Below are 27,032 nucleotides of genomic sequence, written 5' to 3'. Positions count from 1 at the left end.
TTTGTTAAATTATAGACTATTCAAGTTCATCAGTTTCCTCAAGGAGTAAGTCACCATGTCCCAATCTGTGTGATTCCAATGATATCTTAGTATCTTAGCATAGCCATTTCCAAAAAGCTCAAGTCACAAAACACAATTTCCACACATTCCTCAAAATGTCTAGTTTTAAGCACAATGTTTTCAAGTTCCAAGAAAAAATACAAATTTTAAGAATAAACTTAAAAGGGCTTTGTTCCTAGATAACGAATGAATGAATGAGGAAAGCTGTGATAACCATCAAGCAGGACCTTAAAAGGGATGTATTTGGAAGAGGCCATATATTACAGTTCTTAGTCACCAAAAACAGAATAGAACCCAAACCACAGCAAAGGCTGTTTTGTTTTTGGAACTAATATTAATTTCTCATGCACCGCAACAAATTCTTGACTATGTTTCTGTATGAGACAAACCCCTTAAAAAAACAAATACTCAAAAATCCATCAAGATAAAAGTTTTTTTGTTTTTGGTTTTCTTTCTAATAAAGAGGTCAAGCCTCTAAGATCTGAGCAAAATGGTCACAGTTGTATGAAAGGGAAGAAACTTCAAGGGACTAGCAAATCTCCTAAGGAAAAAGCCATGTCTCCAAGCAGCTATCCTTTCCATTAGAGTTATTTCTCTGCTCGGCACATAAAAGACTGTCATTAAGTATCATTTAAGATGTCTTGTCAAAATAAAATGATTGTTCGTTAGAATAATCAGACATGGAGGACCATTAATCACAAAGAGGCAATGAAAGGATCTGTCTCTTTAGTCTAGGCATGGAAAGCTAAATTTTAAAACAACAGGATCCAGAGAAGAAGTGACCGTTAGGATTCCAAATGTCATATGGCTCTTCAAAATTAGCCCAAACAAATTAACTAGAAGCATCTATTGTAAAATGAAGATAGGAGCATATGTACCTTCCAGTATTCATTTATTGCGTAACTTCTTTAATTCATAGTAATAAAAGGGAACGGTGGGAAAGTGTGGCCTGCTGTTCAGAAAACTGAATCAAGAGAGGATATTTGGGTTCGAGTCCATACGTCCTCATTAAATTCATCATGTCATCTTGGGAACATCACTCTGTCTCATTTTCCTTACATGTGAAATGGAGTTAATTTTAACTTTCAATCTCCTCACAAGCGTATATAGTAGGGATAAAATGAAATGGAATGGAAAGCATTCTGAAATGTAAAAATACACATTGACTTTGGCCTAGACTCAGAAACTCCTATGAATCAGCACTCCACAAACACACACACGCACACACACACATACACAAATGCACCCTTGTCTAGATGCTGAAGCACCATAAAAGGCAGCGTAAAATGGCTAAGAAGGAAATGGGAGAAAACTAGAAAATCTTCAAAACAGAATCTGTCCATTAACAGAGATGACTCTGTGAATTTATCCTCAAGTGTATGCAAATTGAACTGTTCCCACATTATGTTTCCCAACCCGGACGCCCAAACTGCATCTCCCCTTTGGGAGGAACTGTCGGGTAATTTAGCAACATATTGTTTCATCGAATGCTATGACTGGAAAGAGAAGAACAGCTAATTTCTCTGAGTCTCAGTTTCCTCCACACAAAATAAGGTGATGGGAAAAATGACTGTAAGGATTCTTTTAACTCATAGTTTGAGTTCTGAAAATTGAAGGAAAAGGGGGCAGAAGTGGTGAACTAACGAGTTCACATCCTGGGCACCAGGCCAGACATTTTGCCTTGCCATTGTCTCCTCATAGTGAAAATAACTTTGGTTCAGTTAAGGCCAATACAACCTTAATCTACCACTGGTTTGTAATGCAGCCACTAGACTCAACTCAAAAGCAAATTATTCTATTTCTGTCTGAATTTAGATGCCAAAACTCAACCCCCAGTTTGTTTGGTTTTAATAAATTTATTCTGTTGTTGCGGACATTGTGTAAAATGGAAAAAACAAGTCTAGACTGGTTTGAGTTCAGGAAGTTAGGGCAGGGTCTCTTTATTAAAAATAAACATCCTCCTTCTTGCTTCCTCTTCATTCTTTTCTCACAAATCCGCTCCCAAAATTCCCTTGGAATCCGGGGCTCCCACATGTGGTTATTGCCCCAGATCCATGTAGAACACCTCACCCCTTTGTGAATAATAAAGCCAAGACTACAAGATGTTCTTAAAGACATCTAACAGTAATACAAGCTGAACATGACAAAAAGTTAAGTATCTGAACGCTCATTTCTTTTATCTTTCTTTTATAAGAGTTGGCACATTAATCCTAGGGAATGAGACACATTTTCGTCTGAATTTTGCATTCCGTAGTTTTCAGCACTCACTGCTCTGCTAGCGTTAATTAAGAATGGAGAGCCTTTATCACTTCCCATCCCAACAGGGTATTCAGATCTATGACTAAATCCAGGTCAAGTTTATTATCAGCCTTCTCCCTCCACCTCTGAGGGTTTTCCTTTCCTTTTGGGTCTGCCTCTTCCTTTTCTCCTCAGGAGATTTTGTGAAGTGTTATAAAAATACAGAGGTGTATGATTAATGAAGAACACAAGTGCCTGCAAAAGGAACTGCATTAATAATGATTTCTAGATCTTCGGCAAACACGGGGAAGAGCCTGACAGATGGCAATGTAACATGGCACATAGCTCTGGGGTCAGACAGCCTGGTTTTACTACTTAAGAACTGTGCAAACTCACACGTTTCCTAATTTCTCTGTGCCGTAGTTTCTACAAGGAAAATTGGGAATAACAACAGAACTACTCTGCTAGGTTTATTGTGAAGAGTAAATGAAATAGCCCAAGTTAAGGACTGGGAACATCACTTGGCACAGAGCAAGCATCAATCATATATTTGAGGAGTGTCCCAAAATGGGCAGATGTCACACATTTCACAAGTGTTCTTTGTTTTGGTCTTTTTTCTTTTTCCCCCTGTTTTGTGCTAAGGTACTAGCTGTTCTTTCTACCTAGAATACCGACCCCACCTTCCCCAGTTGGCAGCCCCTCAAGAACTATCAAGGGCCCTTCTCAAATGAGTCTCTCTGCAGCCTTCCTCAAGCCTCTGGGCTCCCTTAGCACATGGTACAGGCCTCAACTAATACAGCATTAATCACATCTGTGGCCACTATTAATTTTATACACACACACACACACACACGGTGCCAAAAAACATGTATATACATTTTCAGAAAGGAAAAAAACTGTAGTAAAATTATGCTGATGGCAACCACTTTGAGCCCCCCTTGTAACTGCAGAAGTCAAACGTGACTTGCATCCATCTTTTGTGATCGGTATATATTATTATAATTTTAGTAGTTTTTGCCTTTCTTAAAATGTGTATACATTTTTTTGGCACCCTCTGTGTGTGTGTGTCTGTAATATAATATGTAACTTTCTTTTAAAGGCATATAACACACAGTGAGGACTCAATACATACTTTATGTATCTGAGAGACACCCAAAAACCTGTTTTCAGTAGTTTATTTCTACCACTGGATAGTTGATTGCTGATCTGAAAATGTGTGAGCACATCACAATGACCAGTCAGAGGAGGCTGACCGGTCTTTCTGGGGCCCGGAGACGGTTTTTGAGTTGGAGGACAGCAAGGGTCAGATCTGAACAGTTCAAGCAACACCATAGAATCTACCATTTCAGTTTAGAAAATTAGCTTGGTTTCCTGGAAGAATAAATTTATTGAAACCTATTGGTTTTCTCGTTTAAGAAACTGTATACATATACTTTTTCCTCTAGGAAAGCCATTCAAATTAGCCCCTGCTAGACAAATTCACTTTTCGGAATTTAGCTAGTTACCTAAAGAGCCTTTGGAAAATTGTAAATATACATGAGACCAAGCATTTCCTGATGGAAAATTACATCAGGGAGATGGGAGAAAGGGTTGAAGTATGATATAAGAAAACTCATTTTTTAAATAAATGAGTGTTTATGAACAAGGAAATGGACAAAGAACAGTGAAGGCAAAAAAGAAGATGAAAACCAAAAAAGAAGAAACTGGAGCTTTTCTTATATGAAATTAGGGAGCACAAAATGTTGGTGTCTCTCTCTCTCTCTCTCTCTCTCTCTCTCACACACACACACACACACACACACACACACACACACACACACATTGGTTTCTGTGTAGACTGGCTCTGGAGACGTTCACAGAAGCTCTAGGAGATGGGGACATAAACTTTGTCACCAAAAACTCAGATTAGTAAAGTCAACAGATATTCCAAGGCAGGCTGGAGTAGTGGAGAGAGTTCAGATCTCAACACCAGCATTTACTGGTTGTATCTTTGAGCAACTTAACCCTTCGAAGCCCAAAATGGGGATGACATGCATACTTGGAAAGGTTTTTATGAAAATTAAAAATAATATAGGTGAAGTATCTGGAATATAATTGGCACTTAATAAATAATAGACATTAGTATTATTAAAAAGTATATAAAACAATGTAAGTAAAACATGATTCCTAACCTCAAGTGGGTTTATAAGCAATAAGGATATAATACCTTAAATTTAAATATATGACTAAAATATCTTTGGTAATTGTTTCCTGAAAATGGAAAATTTTCAAAAGAAGAGAAAAATTCTCTGAAAGTTCTGGGGAAAAGGAGGCAATATGCTTCGAGACACATGAAAGGTTGTAAAATTTACCTCCTAAAACAAACCTACTACATTGACTTGTATTTTTATTAAGAAAGAGATTTTCACCCAATTGTTCTCAGACCAATTAAATATTATATTGGTTGTCATATAAGACATAGGACTTGAGCTGCTCCACAGAAAACAAAAAAGATTTAGATGGGCAAAGGGAAAGGAAAGCATTTCAAAAGAAGGGTGTGTGTGAAGCAAAGGGGCACAGGCCCAGTAGAACAAACTCCTGACACCCTTGCTTTATCCAGAACTACATTCTGGACCTTTATCCATATTCTTGATTCCGTGCATCCTTGCATTAGCTCAGAGACCTATTGTTGATCCCTTGACTTGTTGCATTTTCCCATCTACAATCCCAAACTCTACCTTAAGACACAAGATGTAAATTGTTCCTCTGGTTTTATCCCTTGACTCCCTTTCCTTGATAATAATTTTAACTTGTCCTTAAGTATTGTCTTTTTCTGGTCCTTCCAGCTGATTACTCAGCCTGATCCCATGAGGCTAGCTAGGATTCATGCCAAGTCCTTGGTCCCTAGAGAGGGAATGGAAAAAAACATGGAAAATACAAGATATTTGTAAATGAATTTGACTGAGGCATACTATTTGGGAAGGTGAGTGGTTAAAACCATTGGCAAAATCTTTTTTCAAAATTAAAGAGTTCTTTCCACATTGCGTGTCTCATAAAACACTTTGTGTTTGCCAAATTATATTAGCCGAGAAGGCCCATGGCCCACCAAAGGATAAGTGACAGACGAAAACTATGGGTGTGAGGTTATGCCAGGTCACTTAACTATGCAGCCAAAGTCAGCCTCTCCAGAGTGGGAGGGGCTTTCTCTTGTCTTTTTAATGGGAGAATAAAAGTGTTTATGTCTTATGGTTACAGTCATCTTTCTTACAACAAACTCAACTATAAGCCATCATTAAAATGATTTAGCAATACTTTTAGTGTGACTTGGTCAAACAACAAATATGTACTGATCACCTACTCTGAGGGAATCAGCGCAATGGACTTAACCTCTCTATATATAACTTAATTTTGTTAAGATTGTGCAATATATTGTTTGGTTTTATTACTGTTACTCATGAAGAAGTTAAAAATAGTAAGCATAAGAAAATGACAGGCACTTAACCCTAAGGACTCATCGCCTTCATCCAGTCATGCAGAGAAAGCAGTTCATTCTGTGGAAGAAGACATTTGGGAAACCATTTAGGGAAAAGTGTATTTTCATTTCTTTTGAAAAATAAATGTGTTTTATTTGCATTGGCTGATGACTCCCAAATTTATATTTCCAGTTCAGATCAGACACTGGACCCCAACCACTTCCTCTATTTTTCTATCGAAATATTACAAAAACATATTAACTCATTATACCCATTTTTATTTTCCCCTGCAAACTGTGAACTAGATTAGCACCAATTGTGCAATCCAGAAACAAAGGAGAAATCTTTGACACAACACTTTTACCTCGACATTCATTGATTCAACATTACCTTTTAAGCAACTTTCACGTATCCCTCTTGCTTTCTTCCTTTTCAACATCATCTGAGTTTAAACTACCAAAACCTAGCACTAAGTTACTACAATGACTGCCTCCAAGTGAGTTTCCTGCATTAACTCTTGCCCCTTTCCAATCAATTCTCCACAATGCAGCCAGACCCATTTTTTAAAGACATAATCTAATTATGTCTCTCTCCTTAAAGTTCTTCAATGGTTTCCAATTACCGTATTTTGCTGTGTATAATGCGCTCCCTTGTCTAATGCATACCCACGTTTTTGGCCCAAATTTACAGGGAAAAAATCTTTTGCTTTAATTTTTTAATTCAAAATTTTATTTGTTTACATTTAAGTACTTATTTTTTGTATTATAAAGGAATTTTAGCATTTATTTTTTAACATATTTGGTACAAGAAATTTTATGTAACAAATAATTACAAAACACAAGAACAGATACAAGGTACAAGGAATTGTATATACCGGTTAACAAAATTACGCTATTTACGCATCATAGAAGGCCAAGAACTCTTCGTTGTTGCAAGTTCATCTTAAATTCAACAACACCATTTATCATATTCCAGGGTATTATTTTGCATACAGATATCGTTATTGATTTCTAGAGTTACACTTTTAACTCACAAGCATAAATAAAAGAATTAAAAACATTTATAAAGATATGGAATTAGTACAATCCATGTATATAACGAGTATCCTTATTTTTCCCCTCACAAATTTGGGCGAAAGAGTATGCACTATACACGGCAAAATATGGTACCTTTAAGATTTAAAAAAGTTGGATCTTTGGCATTTTCATATGGTCCTGTCTAATTCCCCGGCCTTGTCTTGTGTCTTTTTTTTTTTTTTCCAGTTTTATTGAGGTATGACTGACAAATAATAGTTATATATATTTAGGTTGTACAACATGATTTTTTAAGGTATACAATGTGGTGATTTAATATGCATTGTAAAATGATTACCACAGTCAAGTTAAACAACTCAACTATCACCTCACATAGTTATGTGTGTGTGTGCTGAGAACACTTAAGATCTTGTCCCTTTTAATACACAAAGCCTCATTCTACTTTATAACTTATAGAGTTAACATAGTTATATAATTATATAACTTTATTTAAATATATATAATAGAAATATATTACAAATACATCTATTTGTATAAATGTTTTATATAAATATAAAATCAATATATAAAATCAAAGGATATACGTAATCATGATGCAGATTCTTTTTCTTCATCAATTGAGATAATCATATAATTTTTCTTTTGAACTATTATTGTGGTGAATAACATTGATACATTTTCTGATGATAAAAAATGTTTGCATTCCTGTTAAAAACCTACCTGATCAGTATTACAGTTTTTAATTTTTTTTTACACTGTGTTAGCTAGTATTTTATTTAGGATTGTAGTATCCACATTCATAATTGAAATAGGCCTATAATTTTCTTTCTGGCTTTAAAATCAAGAGCTCACTAGTCTAAATTAAAAATGAGCTAAACATATTTAATTTACTTTTTTAATTTTGTGGAACAACTTGTATAAGATAGAAACTATTTCTCAGGTTCCTAGGGCTGTACTGGAAAGCCATCTAGGTTGTGGGGCTAGGAAGGGGCTATTTGGTGGCCATTTTTATTTCTTTGGCATTTATTGATCCGTTCAAATTTCCTATTTCTTCTGTGCCAGTTCTGGGTTTAACACTTTTGTGTCTGCAGAGATATCTTTCTTATTTGTCTTTCAAACAATCAGTTTCTATAAATGTCATCTATATTACATTTTGTTCTCTATTTCATTGTTTTCTTACTGTATCCTTATTATTCCGTTTCTTCTTCTCTTGGGTTGTTCTGTTCTTTTTCCAACTTCTTGAGTTGCAAGCTTAGCTCATTTGTTTTCAACCTCTTTTGTTTTCTGATTAATGTATGTAAAACTATGCATTCTCGGCACTAATTCGATTATCTCTCACAAATTTTATGTAATGCTCTCATTATTATTCAGATATAAGTATTCCTTTAGTTCCTTTAATCCTTTATTTCATTTTTTTCATAGGGATTCTTTGGTAATACTTTTAATTTTGAATATAAACATATTACATGTTTGGCTTTTTTAAGCTATCCTTTTGACATTAAATTCTAAGTTTATTGCATTATGGTAAAAAAAAAATGTAGCCTACATTACATTGATACTTTGGAATTAATGAAGCTTCCTTTGTCACGTGATGGAGAATATTTTGAAAATATGACAGAAAAGTAAGCATTCTTTGTTTGGTGAGCACTTTCCGAGTTTTAAAGAAAGGTATGTTTAAAAAAACAGTTTTAGAATTTGTTTATCTCTGAACTTCTATAACTTATTATTTGATTAATTCTTGAGTTGCAAGGTGGGATGCACGTGTGTTGAAATGTTAAGTGTACCTCTCATGATGGTTAATGATGGTTACATTTTCCTGTTCTACGGGCATTTTTTTCCAGCATAAAACATACTCCATTGTCCTTTTTGATATTTTTCCTTGACTTCTATTTTGTCAGACATTAAGACTGATACTCCAACTCTCCTTTGGTTCAAACTTGCTTGAAATAATTTTTCCATTCTTTTATTTTAAACCTTTCTACATCTTTTGTCTTAAGTGTGTTATTTAAAGACCACATATTAGACTTCTTTCTAAAAATTATTCTGATAGTCTGTATTTAATTGGTGAGTTTGGTCCATTTACATTAACTAGAATTATCACTATATTAGGAACTATTTTCTACAGTATACTTTTTTTATACAATAAATAATTTCTCACAGTATTTATAATTGTCTATACTATATCTTCCTATCCCTCTACAGACTGTAATTTTGTTGAGGGCCGATATTAATTCTAATTAATACAGTGTCTGGAATAGAGTAGGTAGTTTATAAGTATTTGTAAAATAAATGAGCAAGTAAATGAATTATTATTATTGTGCTTAGAAATTGCCCTGTCACTGAAATGTTAACTTGTTTTTATAAATTCTATTTAGCAAATAATTATTAAGTGCTTGCTATTTGCCAGGAAATGTGGCATGTGTTACATTAGAATACAGATAGGACTTGAACATAATATTCACTCTTTAGATATCGAAAACCTTATGTAAATGATATGCAATCTAGTACAAATGATATAGGAGTACCCAGGAACATAAATATGTACACAGAGAACTGTTCTAAGTCAGGTAAAGCCCAAGGCATCCTTTCGGAAAAGTCAGTTGACAGCTCTGAGCTTCCACTTCCCCATATGAACCTTATAAAAATAATTATATCCTCTATATCAAGATATTTTAGGCTACATTTTATATACATGTACATATATGAATTTTTTATAGATTTGTTCAGTTGTTTACATACCTTTTATTTCTGGTCCTATTTGAAGAGTAATAAGAATTGCCTCTTTCGTTAGTGGGAATTTTATCCTTAAAAGCATCGTTTAATCCCCAGATAGTTTAAATAATAGGCTATATGCCTGTATAAATTTACTTACAGCATCACTGAAATGTTTCAGTATATTTTTCTTTCTTGATCTTCTCTTTCAGGACATTCAAAACGCCTTAGGATTCTTTAACTGCCCTGTGTTTGAATCACTAAATCTAATCTCACACCATATGGAAGTCATTCCTACAAGTCAGGCTTGCCAAATGTATTCATGGCAGCCCATGTTGTTGCTTTCTTTTTGTGCAACAGAAAGACATGCTGGCAAGAGCAGTGAGTCAGTTTTTGTGCTTATCTTTTAGCACACACAGGAAAAATCCCAGCCAGATGACCTGTGCCTGTCCCTAAAAGGGGTGAGTCCAGGTACAAAACACAATATGTAGGCCAAATACAGGGGCTGAGAAAGCCAAGTTAAGGTTGCCAGACTAGCTTAGGTCAAAATTTACCGCCAGTTGTTCCGAGAACATTTTTACTTTTCCACCATTGTCTGGTTGATTTATTTCTGGCACCAAAATTTAAACACAGCTTTTCTTGAGGGTCCGTGCTATAGAGAACAGCCAATACCTGTATCTGAGTTCTCTTTCCCAATAATCTCTGGCTTCGAAACATGTATCACCACAAATCCTCCAGCTTTGGCTGCTGACCTGGTGAGGAAGTTTCATATGTCTTCATCATCTGAAGATGGGAAGAAAGTCCTGAAATTCATTCCAACAAATACAGTACAGCTTCTGGGAAAAGCAAAAATGGTACAAAATTTTCTCCCTTTCATCTATTCAGTAAATGTTCGGTGAATGTAAAAAAAAAAAAAAAAAAATTGCATATAGAGAGAGAGGAGAAGCTTTTGGATAGCCATGGCCTCTCTTTTTCATCATTAACCTTTTATACATTACTTATAGACAGACAGTCATGTTTTTCCTTTCAAACTAAAAAAAGTGCTTTGTATTAAGCTATTGGCATAAATAAGAGGCTTCTTTAGGTAGACTGGGAAAAAAAATGGAGAAAAGAAATGAGACACTATTAATAAATATTAATTTTTCACTTTAAATTTAATGAAATAATTAATTCTGCCCTTTAGCAATCTTTCAGATACTCTTGTTTTCTTCCCCTTGATCTATAGTCTGCACACATTTGGTGCTGTACATGGAGTCAGTTTCTTTATACACCCTCATGTTACATACACAGGCCCACTCTGGTAGGTCAATGTGTAAAAACTGAGACATAAAGACAAGTATGTAAGGGGAGAATTTACATTCCACACACAATAAGGGAACATTTCTTGTTTTACTCTTCCAGAGGAATTCTTGCTATTCAAGTGATTTTCATTGAAGAAAGAGTATAGTTCTTCATGTATTTACACTATAATTTAATTTGACATGTTATTATCTGGAAACGTCTGAGAAATATTGCTATTTCACGAAGAGAATAATAAACTAATTTAGTTGAATTGCTACATAAGCCAATGTTCAGACAATAACTGGTTATAAGACTGCTGAAGCAAACGCCACTGGGCAGGGCTGAATTAAATTTCCACAGGTCATCCCAACCCACATGTCACTGCATTATTTTCCATCACAATTCTATCAGGAAGAGATCAGATGTGGAAACAATGACTTATGTCACAGCCTGTTCACTTTGTAGCTTGATCAGCAGAGGCATGTTCTGTACTAAACTCTCCCAAATATTAATCTGAAAATTTTTCCTTTGTCTTCTCTAAACTTTTTTTTTCTGAATTTCATCTTATTTCCAGGGTTTGCAATGACTAGATGAAACAAAGAAGAGGAATTGCAGAATTTCATATCTCTTCTACAAGATTTTTCTCTCACTGACCAAACCCTAGCTAAAAAGATTAACATTTTTGTGCCAAGCATTTCAAAGCATATCAACTTCCAACTCAAATGAAGTTATCTGACTACACTGGGAAATAACTAACAGCAGACAGGGCCCACTCAGCAGGCAGTGATGTGAACTGAGCTTTTGCAAGGCATCTTGCTAAGTGGTTTTTAGGCCCAGGGATGGACATCCAGAAACCAGTCAACAGCCCTAGCCTAATAGCATCTCTTGCACAATAGCATTAAGAACAGAGTGTTCCTTCAAACACTAGATTACGTAATAATTTATCTTGTTTATCTATTCCAAGGATAAAATAATCTAGAAGCATAAAGTTATAGAAGTCTAGTCAAACTCATGTTTAAAAAGAGAATGAAACGATTTGGCATTTTCAGAACTAAACTGAGTTCTTTCAGATTTCAATTTGATTCCTGTTGGAGACCTTGCTGATTCAATTACTCCCACTTTTTGCATTTTTCCTCTGCTTTGGTCAGCCTCAGGAATCGATTGTTCCTCTACTACTGGGGGAAAATGGAAGTCACAGCAAACCAATGGAGTTAAACCAATCTTTTTTGAAACAATATATGGGGCGCGTGCGTGTGTGTGCGCGCGCGTGCACGGGTACCTGCACACACCCGCTCCACAGCATTACATGCCAGCCATTGATCTAGAAGCTCTACCTTTATTGTTGTATTTAATCCATCCAATGTTCTATGAGTTTTGCTTTGAGTTGAAGAAGCTTGTCAGAAATTGAACCTAGATTTCCAGTTTTGCTTGGGGTCTAAATAAATGTAGAGACTGACTTTGCAGACACTGCAAAGCCTTATACCAAAACAGAGTTAGTGACAGATGACAGTTAGCAAACATGAGTATTCATAGACTGGGATGAGACCTGGTTTTTCCTGGAGTAAACTGAAAGGTTTTGGAAAGCAACCTATTTGACTTGGAGCTTGTTTGGACAGATAATTTAGTATGCAGAGTGCTGGCTAGAGAAAAGGGGACTGGGATTCCAATACCAAGTTCATCCTTTCTCCAATTTTTAAGTCATTTAACTATATGGGCTTAAGTAACAATATACAAATCTTTAATTCCTATTGTCCTGTTTTAAAGGATATTGAAGAAATTAGCATTTTAAATGTGTATATCTTTATATAATTTTATCATTAGCTCTGAAACTGGGGACTCAAGAATCCCTGTAGACACCATCACAGTATTATTTAAACTTAGGAAATACTGCATGATTATATATCAGTGCTTAAAATTATGTTCTTTGAAATCAAACAGTCCTAGCCCTGTGTTTGAATCCTGCTTTTGCCATTTAGTTGCTGTATGAACTTGGATAAAATATATAACCTCTTTAGGCCTAATTTTCTCATATATAGCATGTGGGTAATTATACTCAGTTTGTAGGATAATTATGACAAGCAAATAATACAATAAATAAAAAGTGATTCTCATGGCACCCAGTAGATAGCAAGCATTTGATGTATGATAATATTACTTGGATAGTTGTATAATTTTCATTTGCTATCTGCTGTCTTATTTAAAGACTGAAGCTTTTAACAGAAAGAAAAGGGGCAGAGAAATTATCTATATGGGAAGAAAAGAAAATTACAGCTGTTCTGAACCGGGAGCTCAGTTTATTCAACATGCAGGCTTCCCCACTGTTCCCCAGAAGTTTCTGCCCATGATTCCCTAGCTGCTGCTCCCAAACCTGAGTTTGACAATCATCTATTTTCACTTAGTTCAGCTAAGACAAATTAAGAAAAGGACTGGGGGACTGGGTGCATGGGAAGCTATGTCAATCAAGAAATCTGAGACGCAGAATCCATCCATGGGACTTCTCTTAAAAGAACAGAACCAAGAGGCCGGCACCAACCCAGGAATTTGGCTCGATGTCTGTCTCTCATGTCATTGTCTTTTGATGTCCTAGAAAGTGATTTCTGTTTTCATTTTCAGGGCTGCTGCTTCCTAATTGTTTTCTCCTTTGCCTTTTTCCTTTTCTGGCAAGAGGAAGGATTTTAGTGCTGTCAGTAAAATAATAATGTGAGCTCCATAAAACCAGCATTCTGTAAATAAAGCTGAATCTCATGGAACAGAAAAAAAAAATCGGACTGAAGCCAGGAAAATTCCTCAAAGCGACAACATGTCTAGCAGTCTGAAAAAGAGTTAGAGAAAAAATAAGGGATGAGAGAGGAGGAGATAGAATTGGTGGAGAAATACATTAACTTTATTATTACTGTGTCATTATTTTCATCATGGAAATATTATAGAAAAGGGATAACTCTTTCGGTGTATCCTCCAGCAAATATACTTTTCTGAGAAGCTTCTCCCCATGGTAAGTCCTGGCAGCTCTGCCAATGTTTCCTCTCCTTCATTCACTCCCTGAATTCAGGATTATCTGAGCTTGTCCTCAGTGCTTTTTGCAGTGTTCTGCAAGCAAAGATGTTCCTGAGTGCCCATAAAAAGGTAAGCCCAAAGAGAAAACATATCACTTGGTCTCTAAGGTCACTAGGGTCAATTGGCTGCTTAAAAAAAATTTTAAAGAGGAACACTAATTAAAGTTTGTGATCAAAGAGCACTCTTGATTCATGAGACTAGGTTCCAAATCTGTATTTTTCTCCACTATATTTTCAGCTTAGAATTGGCACACAATAGATGCTCAATACATTTGTTAGATGAGTGGGTAGATAGATAGATAGATAGATAGATAGATAGATAGATAGATAGATAGATAGACAGATAGATAGATAGATAGATACATAGATAGATAGATAGATAATGAAGGACTAAAAACCATGAGGCTATTTCTGGCCCTGAAAGGTGTGGTCACACTTCTCTTTTCCACCTGAGGGCAGGTAGAATAGATGACCTTGTATTACTCTGTGGTTTTGTTACCTGGGTTATACCACATTACCAATTTCAATGATATTCTTGTACAATCAAAAAAAAAATAGCAATCATATCAATGTCTCTTTCATATCTTTGTTGTTCACTTCTGGGAGTGTCTTCAAATATTCTCCCCACTGAAGAAACTCCCCTTTAGTTAGGGAAAATATCTGTATAAATGTCTTTTATAACGATTTAAAATGGAAATATAAGTTGGAGCTTCATGTGGTCTAGTCTTTACAAGATATCCCAATTAAGAAAATACAAACTAGCAGCCAACATTAATTAAAAACATTTTCAGTATTTTTCTGGCAATTCTTAATGTTTACAATGGCAAACAATCCTGTGCATAACCAAAGCAACCCTTATTTGCCTTTTCCCATTTCTCACTTTTAGTATGTCTCACCTCCTACAGCTGCCTCAAAGTTTTTCTCTTTACAACTCAGTCTCTACCTAAAACTCTCCCATCCAGCAAACCAAATCTACAAGGCTCTTCTCATTTCTTACCCTCCACTTTTCTCCTACCTCTATTTCTTCTCTTCTCTCAGATGAGTCAATCTTAGCCCTTTCCATCCCCCACCATGAAGCCCCCACCCTGGCTCATCACAAGTCCTCTTTATACAAAGGCATAACCGGAGCTGGTGCTCACAAAATTGTCTTTGCGATGGGGAGTGACATGGGAGAAGAGAAAAAAGGGCTCTGAATTTTCACACACATTAGTAATTTTTATGAATCACGTATAAATGGGATTTAGCATAGGAGAAGCCAGGAACTGATGGAAACACAATAAAAAGGAAAGATGAGTGACTGGTGAGAAACAGCTCCCAACAGAAACTGTTAGTCATACAAAAAGCAAGATGATAAAGAGAAATGCTTAAAATTTTAGGAAATCCAGTGGAAGCAGTGATAAAAATGACTTATAAAAAAAAGTAAAACTTAAGTTAGAAAGAGAAATAGAAGATTTTCAAGTCTGAATTCAGAGAGTGTAAAAATAAACAACTGTGATGTCGGAAGGCTGACAAAGCCTAGTTGCCATTTCAACTTGAGAGTAGAGGAGACATCTGGAATCTGGCTGAAAGAGATTGAGTTAATGTATATTACAAAGCACATGATTATAGCTGGAAAAGAGGAAATTCTCTTTAATTCTGGAGATGGAGTGAGGGGGAGGTGAGTAACCTAATCATTTTAGGGGTGAAACACTAAAACTAAACTTGTTTCATATTGTGTTAACTGGGGATTACTGAATTGAGTACATATACTCAAACTACTATTTGAACAAGCCATGGCTAGCTTGTTCCCCACCCAACCACGTGGCATGGTAAACTGACTTTTGCACTTTAAATTATTTATTGACAATGTAATGATTTCAATGATTTATCTTGGAAAAGGGGCACAGAAGCCAACACTGACAGCAAGTTTGTGATTTAAAGAGAAGAACAACCAGAAATCTTGTGAGTGGAAATCATGATGATTGAATTTAACAGAGATGGACATACATTGTCTCCTTTAATATTTTATCACAAAGAATATTTCCCTTAATATAAAAAAATCTGGGGGGACAATCTGAATTTTATTGGTCCTTCAGAACTCACTAATCCTTCAGATTACAAATGAGTTGTTTCCTTTAACAGGGAATCCTTTAGTATTTATAAAAACTCTTCATAGGGTGCAAGTTGTGGGGGACAGTCCAGCCCAATAAGACACAATGAGATACGAGGCCCCACCTAGTTGTTCGTCACTGTTCCTTGAAATAAATCATTATTGAAAATGATACCCACCCACCCCCAGCCCAGCGCTTTTGCTGTTCCAGCCCAAGAGTCAGAGATCCTGTAGCTTTAGCTTTTCTACAATCTGCTGCTCTGTGACTCAAGTCTATTTGTCTGCTAAGAAGACACCTGGGTACCCAGGCAACAGAGACACTTCTGATAGAAAAGGTTTACTAACTGTTCAAGAAAAAAACTCAGTCTATAGCATAACAACAGGCACCAAATTGCAATCCATCTCCTACAAAAAAAGAAACTGCACTTCTGATACTGAGGGTATAGTGGAAATATGTGTTTGTGAAAGTCTGTGTTTGAGGATACATGACAGCTCAAGAACAAAGTAAGCAGCTATTACTTACCTCCTTAGGGACACGTCTTGTTTGTTTCTAGATCCCCTACAGCACCTAGCACAGTACCTTGCATCTCATGTGCCACTCACTAAAAGCATATTGAATTCATTAGTTGTCAGGATAATGTCTTCAGAAAATGAGATGGGTACCCCCTTATCCATGCTGCACTTTAGATAGGTGATATCCAGCCCAAGAGAGCGTTAGGCCACAGGTTTGGACTCAGGTCACAAAACTGGATGGACAAGTTACAACGGCGCCACAGGAGGAAACAGAACTCACTCGCAGGGTCATGAACATCTCTACCCTAGCGAGCACTTGAAAAATGCCTAAGGTGCGTGCGTATCACCAGGCGAATGCCCAATGGGTCCAGGCTGGGTAGTTCAGCCCTAGTGGGAACGTAAGTCTAAATTAGAACAGCAGAAGAAGTGAGGTCCTTTCTTCCCCAGAACATCTCAGCCACCCATCAGGGCAGCGAGCAGAACACTATGGCTCTGTTTGAGGACCAAACCTGAAAGGCCCGCTGTCAGGGCCCGAAGGGTAGATCTGAGAAGGAATTAGAAAGGCAAACACGTGTTTGCGGCAACTCCCTTCTCCGTGGACCTTTGCCCAGGTCTGGCCCCAAACCTAGGACGGCCACAACTTGTGCACCAGAGCAGCATCCTGCCATAGCACAGTCACATCCAGGAGTGAGGGAAAGCTGCCCACCCCAACTTGATAATATCTGGAAGGAATGAATATTTGGGAAAAGTCCCAGGGCTAGATTAGTGCCAACCAGTCCCCACCTTCTCAGGCCCCCTCCCACTGGTTCCTCCCCTTTCAGCTTCTCTAGTTCTTATAAAAACTCCACAGCCTTTCACTAACAGCCTGAAGGAACCTCTCTCCCCACAGCTGCTGCACAAGGCGGTGAGACTGACCCACTGGACCACGGACAGACCATGAAGACTCTGCTGCTTCTCTCCATTCTGGCTGCCCTGGCCGTGGCAGCTTTGTGTTATGGTGAGAAACCTTTCTCTTGTCATCTCTCTGGTTTTCTTTTCTGCCCCGACTTCAGTTTACTATGATTTTCGCTCTCCTTCCTCCTCTTCTTGCCCCTCTCTCTATTATAATCTCAAAATACTATTAATTGAACATTTCCCAAGTCTCAAGCCCCAGGTCTGTTCCATCAAGACTTTTCTATGTCCTAAATATCCAGACTTTTATATGCAACTTACCAGGCAAGTCCGTTCTGTGGTAAGTCACTATAAACCTGGAAACTTTGCTATTTCAGAAATAAGATATGAGATTTCCAGCCCCAGAGTTCTCATTTTTAAGGATGTTTATTTAGAATTTGGTAACAATTGGTTAAGGATATTGGTCGAATTGCTTACCTTTAAAAATTCAGTTTCCACGTGAAGTGTTAAGTAACTATAAGCTCCCTCTAGGGACAGGACAATCTCACAAACTTACTACATGTGTTTGGTGAATTAATTTAAAAATGAAATTTTACATTTAAAGAATCTCAGAGAAAAATAGAGTTCATAATTTCTACTGAAAAAAGATAAATTTTGCCTGATTTCTACATGTTGTAAAAAATACCTGTTCAAAGTTTATGAAAGAAAATCTGAAGCAAAATTATTTATATCATTCAGTCTTATGCATCAATAATCTGGGTATTTCAGTTGTTTTTAAGCCTAAATTATATTAGCAACTGTATGTATTTTGTTCCTAACTCTTGAAATTATTCACGAGGTTTCTGTTTTAGAAGATTTGGTTTCTTCATCTCCTTTTGAACTTTTCAAGCAAATTCACTTGCTTACAGATATAAGCCTCTTATTGCCAAACTTACCTGCTGGGAAGGTAGAAAGGAGAGCGGCAGAAAGAAGAAACCTTCTGCTTTGGCATCATCTCAGTTCTTTCTCTGAACTGGAATTGTGCCCAGTGTGAGCTGGGAGCTGGAGTCAGTGGTTTCTGTGGCTGCCAATTTAACACAGGTTCTTAAGAGGCTTTTGGAACCTCCTAGAAGCCCATCCTGGGAAAGGCCAGCTGAGCATCTGCCCAGCCTGCCTGGAGAAACCTGGCTGTCCTCTAGACCCTTCTGTCCCTTCCTCAACCCTGCGCTCAGACAGGTCCCAGGTTAACCAGAGAAGACAGCTCTCTGGAGACCTTTGTGCAGCACTTGAATGTATTATTTCAGTAGCCTGCAAACCTCACAGCCCCTGGGACATTTTAGCCAAGACTGTGTTCACTAACTTCTTCAACATCACAGAAACTAAAGTGTAGACGTTTCCACAGCAAAGACAGAGCTAGAGAAACAACTCACAAATTCCAAATGCCTGTAATTTGTAATCACCATATTGCTAAATATATGCCTCACATCGTTTTGGCTCTTTACTCTCCCTCCTTCCCTATATTTAGACTATTGCAACGTGTGATAAATAACAATAAAATGAATCTTTTTGTTTAATTCCAGAGTCTCATGAAAGTATGGAATCCTATGAAATCAGTAAGTGAATATTTGACTTCCTTATTTAAATCTCATGTATTAAAGAATCGCTCCCTCTTCTTAAACAGACAAAATGGTAATACATATAACAGGGAGGAAAAAGAGGGCCTCTTTTGGAAAACTAAAGTAAATTTTAAAATCCAATGACTATAAAATATCACCAAATGAGCAATTTTTTTTTAAGCGTGAAGTGGTGTAATATGGCATTTAAACTGCATTCAGCATACTTAGGAGCCATAAAATCTCATTTGGAAAATTTAGGTTGGCACTACATCAACCCCACAGATGGAAAACAAGGAGTAATGACAAATGGCAAAGTACAGAAATGGAGGCGAAGTCAGCTGGGAGACCACAGACGTCAACATTCTGTTGAATGCTATTGAATTTATAAAGACTGAGTACAGGAGGAAATAACATATCGCTCTCATTTTCAATTTGCTCATTATTTTTATCATGTTTAAACTGTTCATTTACTATTAATCTCAAGGTATGCGTTACAAGTTCTCAGGACAGAGAGAATTTCTCCTCAAAGGAATTAAAATTAACACACTGAATAGGAATACCAAAATTGAGAAAGGCAAAGTGATTGCCCAAAGGCAAACAAACAAAACTTGCAGTGGCCAATGTGACAAGTCTCTAAGACACATATAGGGTTGTTAATTACTTTTATCAAGCAGTTTATGAAATCTGCATATCTCCCCCTTTGATTTTTCACATATCTCTAGATACAGAAAACGCACGAGTTAATAAGCTTTCAAACATATTTGTGTTAGGGAATATGCACGGAAATATTTTCAGCTACTGTTTCCCTAAAACTGCAATTATTGATTTCTGTTTTCAGGTCCCTTCATCAACAGGAGAAACGCTAATACCTTTATATCCCAGCAACAGAGATGGAGAGCTAAAGCCCAAGAGAGGTGGGTGAGAAAACTTAATGGGGGAACTCATTATTCCCAGTGTAGCATCCCAGATCTGAAAGGAGTGAGAGACAGGTTTTTTAAAATCATACGTATAATTTTCTAATTGTATCCCCCAAATCAAAGAATTTAAAAACAATATACAGAAAACAACTGAATTTCTAGAAGACTATTCCGTGAAAGACTCAAAAATGAGATGGAGGGAGGACGTAAAGGAAGACAGAAGGAAAATTTCTGTTTTCATTTTTAAAAATTCCCCATTCTACCTTTCCTCCCTGTTCTTCAAATATTTCTTTATATTGGGGGCAAATAGGCTCTTTCTCTGATATTTTCTTATTAATTTTTTCTGTTTCTTATTTCTCCACTCTCTTTATGCTTCTCAATCGGGATCTCTTCTTTTTCCCCACTTCCTAGAATCCGAGAACGCACTAAGCCTGCCTACGAGTTCAATCGGGAAGCGTGTGATGACTACAAACTGTGTGAACGCTATGCCATGGTTTATGGATACAATGCTGCCTACAATCGCTACTTCCGGCAGCGCCGAGGTGGCAAATGAGATTGGAAAAAGTCTCTTTCCAGAGCCTGGCGCCTGGTTTTGTATTCCCTTGCAGTAGCATCACTGAACCATATAAACATACAAATTGCTTGTTTCTTAAATGTTCCCATCTGGCTGCACGCCACCTTCCTGTTCCCAGATTGATAAGTAATGGAAGTGCAGAGTAGTGAAGCTCTAAGGAGAGTTCCGATGTGCGATTATTAACATAATAAACTTCTGGTTGGATACTTCCATTTTGTAAGCCTGATTTCTTCTGGAAAAATGCTACGATATTTAAATCATGGCCCACCTAACCCAGCATAGGAGATTCTGTTAATGATGTTCTAGTACTGATTAGAAGCATAACTGCACAGAAAGAATGAACCTTGGAAGGCATTCTCCCAGCCATAATTTGTCTAGAGTCTCTACCTTGGGGTCAGTGAATGATTCTTCCTATTAGGTGTTCTCAATGATTTTCAAACATAGACGATTGATGTTCCTGCTCTTCAACTTTAAATGGCCCCTAAATTCCTTCTGCGTGGATTTCTGACCCTGACCTAAATGTTACTTCCTAAGATGCCACAGTTTTTACTCTTACTTGGGCAAGAACATGTTTAGTTTCAGAATTGCCGGAGATTTTTAAATAATGCAATCGTGGAATTTTGGAGCCAGAAGACGCTAGAGCTCCATTAGACTTGGTTTGCTGACGAGGAAATGAAGTTCCAGAGTCTTCTGCTTGGCAGTTAGGGGCAGAGGCCAGGGCCTCTCTACCCCAAGTCTGACCTTGTTCTTCTTGTCCGTGAGAACTTGTTCAGGCCCACCCTTTATATCCATTACTTCTGGCAGGCCCACTGCCTTCATCTCCTTTCTATGCCTTAAAAATTCTGTACAAAACTCAAGCAATTTATGAAATCAGAGATGATTAAATCCACCCAGCTTCCATCACTCTACTGAAGCCAGTATCCAGCTGTTCAAGAATTTATGTAGAGTCAAGTACAATGTTATTATTCAATTCATGTTTTGATTAAAATTTCTTATTATGTATATTTGTTTGAATTATGGTAATTTCTTTGAGGGCAAACACTGGAACTGCAATTTTTTTTTCTCTCTCTATAGCCTTGGTACTATTTTCTGTTCACAAAGATTATCTGATGAAAGCTGAATAAACAACAGAGTAGCCATGCCTGGGAGTGATTACTCAGTTCTGAGACTGTTAGATTCATAATAATGTGTGTTTTATAACTTAAACCATTGTCATATTAATGCCATGATAAGTGTTTTAGAATTTTCCAAGCTCTTTTGCATATTCATTAGATCTTACAACAACTCAGAAGATGGATAACATGGAATAGATGGTAAAATTGAAACTTAGGGAGGTAACTTCCTGAAGACATTGCAATAGATGCCAGGGGTGTGCCACTCAGACTGCCCCTGGCCACCGCAAATATTGGCAGCTGATGTTTCAAGCTAAGTAAGGACTTGAGTGCAGCTCTCTACAGATCTCTAGAGCCCTCTCTGTATGCATCTTTATCCTCTCTGGTACCCTTCTTTGAATTGCTAGCCACTTCTCCAGATTCCCAGCTCTGTCTCTTCAATTTAGAAGGGTGAGTTTGCCTGGTTTCCATTTTCTGTCCCATGACCTCAAAACTCTCCAGAAAGTAAACTGAGTAGCTATAGAGCTTACCTCTTTTGTTTCTCACCTATTATGCATCAATGTCAAATAATCTAAAAGAAGGGAAAATATGGAGGGAAGGGGGAACAAAAATAAAATAGAAAATTTTAAAACAAATGGCAAAATAGACTTAAATCTATCTTGATAATCTCACTACATGTAAGTAGTCTAAACAATTCAATTATTTTTTTTTATTTCTACATCTGTTATAGATCCTATAGTACATTTTTATTATTTTTGCTTTAAACAATTATTTGTAAACGGTTTAGATAATACAAAAGTGTCTCATACATTTACGCATAGTTTCTACTTCTGGTGCTCCTCTTCTGGTGGTCATCCTTTTGTGTACATCCAGATTTCCATCTGATGTCATTTTCCTTCTGCCTGAATGACTTCCTTTAACATTTCTCATACTGCAGGTCTGCTGGATTCTTCAAGTTTTGAAAGTCTACCTTCATATTTGAAAGATATTTTCATTGTATACAGAATTCAACGTTGCTAATTTTTTTTCTTTTAATTCTTTTAAGATGTTGTCCCACCGTCTTTTAGCTTTCATTGTTTCTAATATAAAATCTGTTGTAATCCTCATCTTTGTTCCCCTGTATGTACTGTATCTTTTACCTCTGGGATGCTTCCAAGGTTTTTCTCTTTATCATTGGTTTGACCAAATTGATTATAATGTACCTTGATGTGGTTTTCCTTATTTTTCTTGTTATTGGGATTTATTGAGCTTCTTGGATTGCATTAAATATAGAAATTTTCAGTCATTATTTTTTCTTTGGAGACTGCAGTGACATATATGTAGGTAATCTGACGTTGCACCACAGTTCCCTGATATCACTTTTATTTTTCTAAGTTGCTTTTTTCCGTGTTTAATTTTTGACACTTTCTTTTAATGTGTCTAAAAGTTTACTAACTTTATCTTCAGCAGTATCTAATTTACTTTTAATCCTATTTAGTGTATGTTTCATCTCAGATGTTATAGTTTTCATCTCTAGAAATTTGATTTGAGTGTTCTCATATTTTCCACGTCTCAACATTTTTAAAAGTTATAATAACTAGTTTAATGTCCTTATCTGCTAATTCCAATATCTTTATCACTCCAAGGTTGGTTTTAATTGGTTGATTATTCTACTCATTATAAATCATAATTTCCTACTTCTTTGAATACCTGCCAATCTTTTATTTGATGCCAAACATTCTAAATTTTACCTTTTGTTTGTTGGATATTCTATAAATATTCTTGGGCATTGTTCTGGGATGCAGTTAAATCATTTAGGCAAAACTTGATTATTTTAAGTCATGCTTTTAAAGTGGGACTAATGCAGTATTTGTCTAGAGCCAATTATTTCCCCCATACTGAAGCAAGGCCTTCTGAGTACTATACCCAATGTCACATGAATGGGTGGTAAGAACAAACAATAATCCCAGCCCTGAGTTAGTGCCAGCCACTGTTCCCTCAATTCTCCTTGGATGGCCATTTCTTCACATAAATGTGCCAATCAGTTCTCTGCTATATACATGAGGGATGCCTTCCACAGATATTCAGAGATCCCTTTCTCTGTAGCTCTGTCCTCTTCATTATTTTGCCATGTGAAATACAGTCACCATATTCTTCCAGAACTTTGAACTCAATCTCAAAAACAACCACTAGATTCCATCCTGGTTCCCCTTTCCTGAGCCATGGCCTGGAAAAGCTCTTGAGACAATAAGCTGGAGTAATCATGGGACTCACTTTGTTTCTCATCTCTTGAAAACCATTGTTTTATATGTATTCTTTAGTTGTTTCTGAAGAGAGGGTAAATCCCGTCCCTGAAACTCCATGTTGGCTGAAAGCCCATGAAATCAGGCACTCTGAATGGTCATCCCAGCCTCAGTGTTCCCCCAGAGAATTGGCTGACACATTTATTTCAGCTGCCTAATAGTTCAAATACTTACTCTGCTTAGTCCTACTTCCCTCATCCCTCTGATGTGTTATAGCCAAGGGTACTACCCAATAAACCACCTGCTTACAAATCTTTGTGTCTTAGCATCTGTTTCCCAGGGAACCAGACCTACGACAGTCATTGAGGTGGCCAATAGTGGGGCCAGGATCTTCTCGCTCCAGACCTCTTGTTTTATTCATTACACAGCACTAGATTCATAGTTTTTGAGCTGGCAAGCAGTTGGGCAATAATCTAACTCAACCTCCTCATTCTAGATTGAGGAATTTGTGAGCTTAGAAACTAAATGACTGCTCTAAGGGTAGGTAATTCTATTCTCTTGAGAAATTTACTTGTAGTGACCTCATTAAATATAATTTCTTAAGCCAATTTTTAAGAAGAGCTATGTAAAAATGGTCCATATATTTGTACCAATTTCTCATTATGAATAGTCACACTTTCCAATCTGATAAAGCTATGTTTAATGTAGCTTACACCTTAGTCAAAATTTTATAGTCATATACTTAGTTCCATTAATTTTTTAAATATAATTTGGTTTTTCAGGTCTAAGGCACATGAATTGATAGGTCACAGGCCTTATTTTCTTCCCCTTTTAATCACCTCGGTAAGGCTTTTCACAAAGTAGTACACTTTAGGAACAAATGAGTGTTTCAACACAAGCAGAATGCTCTGCTACCATCCCATAAAATTAATTTAGCATTATAACATAGTGTTTGATATTACAGACTTTGGAAGTAGGCCTCCCAGTTCTACCACTTAGAAAAGATGTCATTCTTGGGCAAATTAATTAATCTCAGTAGGCTTCAGTTTCCTTATCTGTAAAATAAGATAATTCTAATACTGACCTTAGACTTGTTGTAAACATTAAATAAATGAATACATGAAAGGTGCACAAAACACTGCCTGATATAGAGTAAGTGCTTAATAATTGTTAGCTACTTACACTGTTATTTTCTATTATACTATTACTATTACTATTATTGTAATCTACTACATTCTGGATATTAATAAATGACAAGACAATATCTCTATGGGGAGTCCCACTTTACCTTGAAAGCAGCCAGCAGGACATATAACCAAAAACTATTGATAGCAGTGGCCAACTTGAACTCACCCCATTCTTCCTTCCTTCTCCACCATGCCCTGTCTACCTACGCTGATGAAGCATGCAGTTTCAGGAGACTAGGCCAAGGAAGTACATTTTGGCTTAAGGAAAATTCATAATTTTAGCTTTCATGCTCAACTGAGTATGGAATTCATGCAGCCATATTTTTATACAGTTATAAAAGTATCCCAATTAGGATGGAGTTAACGTTATATACTTTATAGAGCTTTATACAAGTTATATTACTTGTATAGAGTAGTAGTATGTTCAAGCACTATTTTCATCCCTACCTCTACCTTTTCAATAAAAGAAATCTGCAAGTATTCTATTGCTCTGTGGCCAAGTTCTTTAGTACCTTGGTTACCCTTGGTACCTTAGTATCCATTATTAATAGCCTACTTCAATTCCTCTCTCCTAAGGTTTCAGGCCTAGTTCCTTGTTATAATTTAGAACTCTCATGAGAGTAAATTCTACCCTGAACTCATTTTGTTTTTGAACCCTGATCTTTGCCTAGATTACCTCCCCTCTTTTATTCATAAACTAGGTTTCCCAATATTAACCTAGGTGGTCCTCCTCTAGAACCCAGACATTACAACCTGTCTGACTACTGCCAGATATACTTTCTGCCACGCCCCCTCCACTAGTAAGAATCCCTGGCAATTGATATTAATTCAGAACAGAATATATTAATCCACTCTGCTTTTCCTGCAAGAATAGGGCACTATATCCAGGATGTTTTACACACCCTAAACTACCAAGCATTATATGGTAGTATGCTCCCAATAGGTAGAATACATGGGTCTGAAAACTATGGTATGGAGGCAGGAGTGGCTCTATTTATCATATTCTGTAACCCACATGAAGAATTTATATTTTCCTTTCCTAAAATTCTAATATCGCTGGGCCAGGAAATCCTATTTCACAGAGAGGGAACACTTTCACCATGGGACATTAGAAGAGTCCCATTTAAGCTCTAGCTGCTGCCCAATCACTTCAAATGCTTGTTTGTCAATTTTTTTAAATGCCTGTTGGTCAATAAAACAAGGTTCTTCATACTAAGAGTCTAATTAACAAGTAAAGGAGTCATCTTTCCTAATTGAACATGTTTACCAGAAGAAGGTAGGGCTTCTGAACCTACGAAAGGAAAAATGCATTTGATACCCAAGTAATCCATTGGAATATCTCTTGATATTTCTCTACTCAAGCATGATAGTAAAGGGACAAGTATATCAGCCATGGTCCAGGAAGAGCATAGCAACCAGGAACTCACAACTCTCAGGAATGGGGATCTATTTCACTTACCATGTTAGACACCTAGACCACCAGATGTGCTAACTATGAGTTGCAGGGGCTGTAGTTTGTCCCACTAATCTTCATCAGTATTCTGACTTGCCCCTAGGAATGAACTAGGCTTCAAATAGAAGAATATCCAAAGGAGAAATTAGAGAATTAGAAAAGAGTGAATAGTTGTTACACTAAAAATGGGAAATGTATTTCTATAAAACAGCCACAGCATCCAGGAAAGTGTGACTAGAATCTACCTAGTATTGTAATTTTTCCCAGAAAAGAGACCAACCAAATCCTGGGGAAGCTGTTCCTGGAACATACTGTATGAAGCAAGTGGATGTCACAGTGCAAATGTGGACTGTAACTGATGCTGTGATGCTTCATCCAGATTCCATCTTTCATCCATTCCCTCAGATGCGGGCAGTGGATGGCTTTCATCTGGCTGAGTTTCTCTCCTAAAATTATCCACAGCTGAAGAAAGCAACTTGTCCCAAGTGACATCCCTTTCCAGAAGCAGCCCACATCCCAAAAAATTGGTCAATGCAGGAGTATGAAAATCTAGCCCCTTCTCTGACACTGGCGTATTTTGGTCTTGTGATTTCTTCTTTCTTATCTTCCTTCCCTTGCCAATACAATGTTTAAAAGCCAGAATGTGTCA

General features: G+C 36.8%; 2 protein-coding genes across 2 annotated transcripts in view; one reads left to right on the top strand and one right to left on the bottom strand.

The window, feature by feature from the left end:
• The window catches only part of PDE6H (phosphodiesterase 6H), a 149,935-nt gene that overhangs the window by 64,550 nt on the left and 58,353 nt on the right, over positions 1 to 27,032 (bottom strand). The window lies entirely within an intron of this gene.
• MGP (matrix Gla protein) lies at positions 17,272 to 20,619 on the top strand. The gene is made up of 4 exons (XM_019744752.3): positions 17,272 to 17,429; positions 18,883 to 18,915; positions 19,757 to 19,832; positions 20,247 to 20,619. The coding sequence occupies exons 1-4, from the start codon at positions 17,369 to 17,371 to the stop codon at positions 20,386 to 20,388; spliced, it is 312 nt and encodes a 103-aa protein (XP_019600311.1). The 5' UTR covers positions 17,272 to 17,368; the 3' UTR covers positions 20,389 to 20,619.

Source organism: Rhinolophus sinicus, chromosome 1, assembly GCF_057876585.1.
Source record: "Rhinolophus sinicus isolate RSI-liver-muscle chromosome 1, RSI-T2T, whole genome shotgun sequence".
Lineage (NCBI taxonomy): Eukaryota > Metazoa > Chordata > Mammalia > Chiroptera > Rhinolophidae > Rhinolophus > Rhinolophus sinicus.
Note: the sequence above shows the minus strand (reverse complement) of the source record. Positions and strands in the feature narration are given on the sequence as shown.